General features: G+C 40.9%; 1 protein-coding gene across 1 annotated transcript; it reads left to right on the forward strand.

The window, feature by feature from the left end:
* Positions 1–2,294: 2,294 nt before the first annotated feature.
* Positions 2,295–4,566, forward strand: LOC106676819 (tripartite motif-containing protein 16-like). The gene has a single exon (XM_014414191.4). It carries the CDS (start codon positions 2,702–2,704, stop codon positions 4,241–4,243), a length of 1,542 nt encoding a protein of 513 aa, XP_014269677.3. The 5' UTR covers positions 2,295–2,701; the 3' UTR covers positions 4,244–4,566.
* Positions 4,567–4,788: the final 222 nt, after the last annotated feature.

A 4,788-nucleotide genomic window follows, 5' to 3' on the forward strand; every position in this document is an offset into this window, starting at 1 on the left:
TTTGTGAACTAAAAATCAAGAATGTGGGATACTGTTTGTCCGTGATTTGAAGAGCCCAGTGTGTGCTCCCGACGCAGGGAAAAGCAGTTATGCAGGGGAGAACTACTTTGGCACTTGTGCAGGTGAAGCCAAAGCGAAGATATGCTTCACCATATTTTCTAGTCTTTGGCTTAGAATGAAGTTGGTTTGGAAACATATTCAGCTATGCTTCATCTCCTGCTTTGCGTTTGTGTAGGCGCCCCATGATAGCAGTGTCCAAGCATTGTTGTCGTTGTGTTTTTTCCTTTTCATACCACGCCCCCTCCTGCAATGGCTCTCTGCCCCCCCTAGGGGGTGGGCCCCACACTTTGGGAAGGTCTGCCCTAGTCTATATTATGGTTCCCTTTTACTTTCCTCTTATTCTTTTTTTTGTATGGAAATAAAAAAAATATTGCCTTGTGTAACACGATTCTGTGATTCATTGACCGGAATATGATCTTCTAGTAGAAAGACTTGACCCTCTATTTAGGAACCTGCTGAAAATGTACAGGTGCACTCTCAAAGTACATTTACAATTGTGCAATAATAACAGAGCAGAATTTATTTATTTTTTATTATGTGTCACCACACATAAGTGTAGTTATATCACAATAATGTTTGTATTATCATCTTTGCAGTTTGTTGAAGCATTGACGCTCCTTTCCTCAGTATTTAGAGAATTCCAACTCGAGCTCTTATTATGGCTGCTGTGTAGATACCTCAGGGTCAGCTCTTCATCAGCAAAACACAAAACGAACTATTACAACATAACCTCAGGGTTACATGGATCAGCTCCACAGTATATCACAGTTGTATTAACTCAATATTTCTGTCTCTGAGGTCATAGTCCAACAACTTCTCTCAGACCTCCTTTACCTGGAAACAAAAGGTGAGCAGACTTTCTTTGGTGTTGCTGCAGGGTACTCACTAACGCATGTACTGCGCTTGGTTTGACCATACATACAACTCTCTAGTCCTGTCTTAAGTAACCAGCCTGATTAGCCAATGAGCCATAGGTAAATATGATCTAATGGGTGAGGAACCTGGAGGAATGCGGAGAAAGCACCTGAAGGAAATTAAACAAAATACCCCCAAGCATACGCATACAAATACTGACAGAAAAACAAGAAAGACAGAAAAGCAATGGAGAGAGGGAGAGAAAAGGCAGGCCAGCCTGAGAGGCCTCAGGAACCATGACAGTTATGTTATTTTCATATTTTGAATGTCAAATAGTAATGTTCCCCTCAAAATAACTTTGGTTCAACTCGAGTTTCTAAATTTGTTAAATCACCCAAATCATCTGGTGCATTAATGTCCTGTGGGATTTCAGAATTGCAACACATAACTTCAAATAATATAACGTTAAAATATGCCTTTTAGGCTAAATTACATTCTAAATTCAAGATTTTACCCTAAAATTACTTAACCCTTTAAAGCCGGTCAGAGCGGGCACGCTCCGTTTTGTGTAACTATTTTTAAATCCCAGTAGCACTGCAACCACGTAAGCTAGCGCAATAATTTTCTTTGCATGTGAAACTGGAGGAGTTGTACTTACATCATGCCATCAACTTGTCCTAGGTCACAGTTTCCTTCCACATATGGCTTTGCAAAAGCTGCATAAAAAGCGCTTGCAGCAACAAAAACATAATATTCGAGAAACACGCTTTGCGGATCCGATCAGCTGTTCAAAACACTTCCTACGTCCATCAGCGTGAACTGTCGCATGCCCACCATGACCTGCCCGAAACCAGAAGTGACGTCATTTTCGCGGAAATGTAGTTTTTTACCATCAAGGCCTCATGAGCTTATACTGGTGTTTTTAAAAGTTATGTTTGACTTTATGACTTTCTGTGTCATTTCTGGGATGCTTAGGACTCATATTGCACTGCTGGAAATAGTTTATTTTGATGCATATGCTGCTTTTTTGCAAATTTGCCCTATAATATTTATTTTCGTTTTTCCTGCAGTGTATAGAAATTGGTGTATTTCAAAAATAAAACTATGAAGACACTCAAAATAAATTTCCCGTGGTGGGAAACTATTTTGTGCAACTTTTTTGTATTTACAGTTTTGAGGGATAAGCCTCTTAAATTTCTCTAACTAGAAATATATGTTAAAAAAACAAAAACAATTTTCAATTTTTTTGTAGTTTATTGATCTTTTTTGCAATTTATGTAATTACTATGCACTTAATGAATACATATTATTAAAATCTGGGCTATAATGGTTGTATTGATGTATAGCAACTTGAAATGCTCCCAAAAATGGCTCTACAACATGTAAAAATATAATATAAGCTCTGGTGGACTTGGTTCTATGGTAGGTCTTAAAGGGTTAATTACTTAATTCAGTAATTAATTATTTAAAGCTTACAAGTTGAGGTGAGCAGTAAATAAAAAGTGTTTAAACACACAATAACAATTACAAACCACTTCCTGGAGTGAAATACAATCCTCCCTGTTCTTCATCTTCTTTTTCTTAAACAAGGGAAGTCCCCTTTGTTCAGATGTTTCCTCATTCCCTTCACTTCTGATCTGACCTTTGAACATTTGTGTAACCACGTTTCAGAGCTGACAGGCTCCATTCACTGCAAAAAAAAACACATGTTGTTGAGGTCAGAGCTCAGACTAATTTCAGTTATAAGGAAGAGAAACTCACACAGTCACTGACACTGAGAGGAGAAATGGCGCAGAAAGGAGTTCAACTGGACGGAGAAACGAGGAAGACTTTCACACAGAGGCCTGTCCTGGAGAAAAACACCATGTTAGCAGCTTTAGTGGAGCAGCTGAAGAAGACTGGACTCCAAGCTGCTCCAGCTGATCACTGCTATGCTGGACCTGAAGATGTGGCCTGTGATGTCTGCACTGGGAGGAAACTGAAAGCCATCAAGTCCTGTTTATCTTGTCCAGCCTCTTACTGTGAGAAACACCTCCAACCTCACTATGATGTCTCTCCATTAAAGAAACACAAGCTGGTGGCCCCCTCCAAGAAGCTCCAGGAGAACATCTGCTCTCGTCATGATGAGGTGATGAAGATTTTCTGTCGTACTGATCAGCAGAGTATCTGTTATCTCTGCACAATGGATGAACATAAAGGCCATGAAACAGTCCCAGCTGCAGCAGAAAGGACTGAGAAGCAGAAGGAGCTCGAGGTGAGACGACTAAACATCCAGCAGAGAATCCAGGAGCGAGAGAAAGATGTGAAGCTGCTTCAACAGGAGGTGGAGGCCATCAATGGCTCTGCTGATAAAGCAGTGGAGGACAGTGAGAAGATGTTCACTGAGCTGATCCGTCTCCTCCAGAAAAGAAGCTCTGATGTGAAGCAGCAGGTCAGATCCCAGCAGGAAACTGAAGTGAGTCGAGTCAAAGAGCTTCAGGAGAAGCTGGAGCAGGAGATCGCTGAGCTGAAGAGGAAAGACGGCGAGCTGGAGCAGCTCTCACACACAGAGGATCACAACCAGTTTCTACACAACTACCCCTCACTGTCAGCACTCAGTGAGTCTACACACTCATCCAGCATCAATATTCGTCCTCTGAGCTACTTTGAGGATGTGACAGCAGCTGTGTCAGAGACCAGAGATAAACTACAGGACATTCTGAGAGAGGAATGGACAAACATCTCACTGACAGTCACTGAAGAGGATGTTTCACTGTCACCACCAGAGCCAAAGACCAGAGCTGGATTCTTAAAATATTCATGTGAAATCACACTGGATCCAAACACAGCACACAAAGAGCTGTTATTATCTAAAGGGGACAGAAAAGCAACACAGTTGAAACAACAACAGTCTTATTCTGATCATCCAGACAGATTCACCTTTTATGATCAAGTCCTGAGTAGAGAGAGTCTGACTGGACGTTGCTACTGGGAGGTGGAGTGGAGAGGGAGAGGGATAGAAGTAGCAGTCTCATACAAGAATATCAGAAGAGTAGGAAAGTCAGCTGATCGTATATTTGGATACAATAACAAATCTTGGGCATTACTTTGTGAAAACAACAGTTATTCATTTTTTCACAAGAAAGTACGAACTGTCCTCTCAGGTCCTCGGTCCTCCAGAGTAGGAGTGTACCTGGATCACAGAGCAGGTATTCTGTCTTTCTACAGCGTCTCTGAAACCATGACTCTCCTCCACAGAGTCCAGACCACATTCACTCAGCCGCTCTATGCTGGACTTTGGCTTTATTTTTCAGCTGGAGCCACTGCAGAGTTGATTAAAGTCAAATAGAGAAGACAGGTTCATGTTGATCCCTGACCATTATATGTACTTGTGTAGTTTCTAAATGAGGCTTTACATTTTAGAAGCTGAGAAGTTCAGTGGTCCATTGATGTGTGAAAATAATATTGCACTGATTCAAACTGTACTTACATTTATATACCTTACATCAATATAAATCTGAATTTGTTCTTATGGCTGATAATCATGTGAGTTTAAATGATACTACTCTTCATATTCAGCATGTTTGAAATCTGTCATCAGTCTGGTTAGTGCTTTTATTCTGTAGTTGCTGTAGTGGGTTGTCAAATGCAACAATATGTTGGAGCTGCAGTGATTCATCAGTTAGTTGTCATGGTCTGCGTGCAGGCGAGCAGGAAACAGACCCAATATGCAGGCTCGTGGAGGCGTAAACTTAAATTCAAAGAACCTCAGCTTTATTGCTGGCACTGAACTGAACCCATACTAACACTAGAAATCACAAACCACACAGAAATCATAAAATAACAATAACAATACACAAAACACTGGGTCATCGACCCAGGACTGTGACATTA

This window comes from Maylandia zebra, linkage group LG3 (assembly GCF_041146795.1).
Source record: "Maylandia zebra isolate NMK-2024a linkage group LG3, Mzebra_GT3a, whole genome shotgun sequence".
NCBI classification, from domain to species: Eukaryota; Metazoa; Chordata; class Actinopteri; order Cichliformes; family Cichlidae; genus Maylandia; species Maylandia zebra.

What these genes read in the sequence shown, in the direction of transcription:
- LOC106676819 (XM_014414191.4), top strand. Translation starts at nt 2,702, where the DNA reads ATGGCGCAGAAAGGAGTTCAACTGGACGGAGAAACGAGGAAGACTTTC.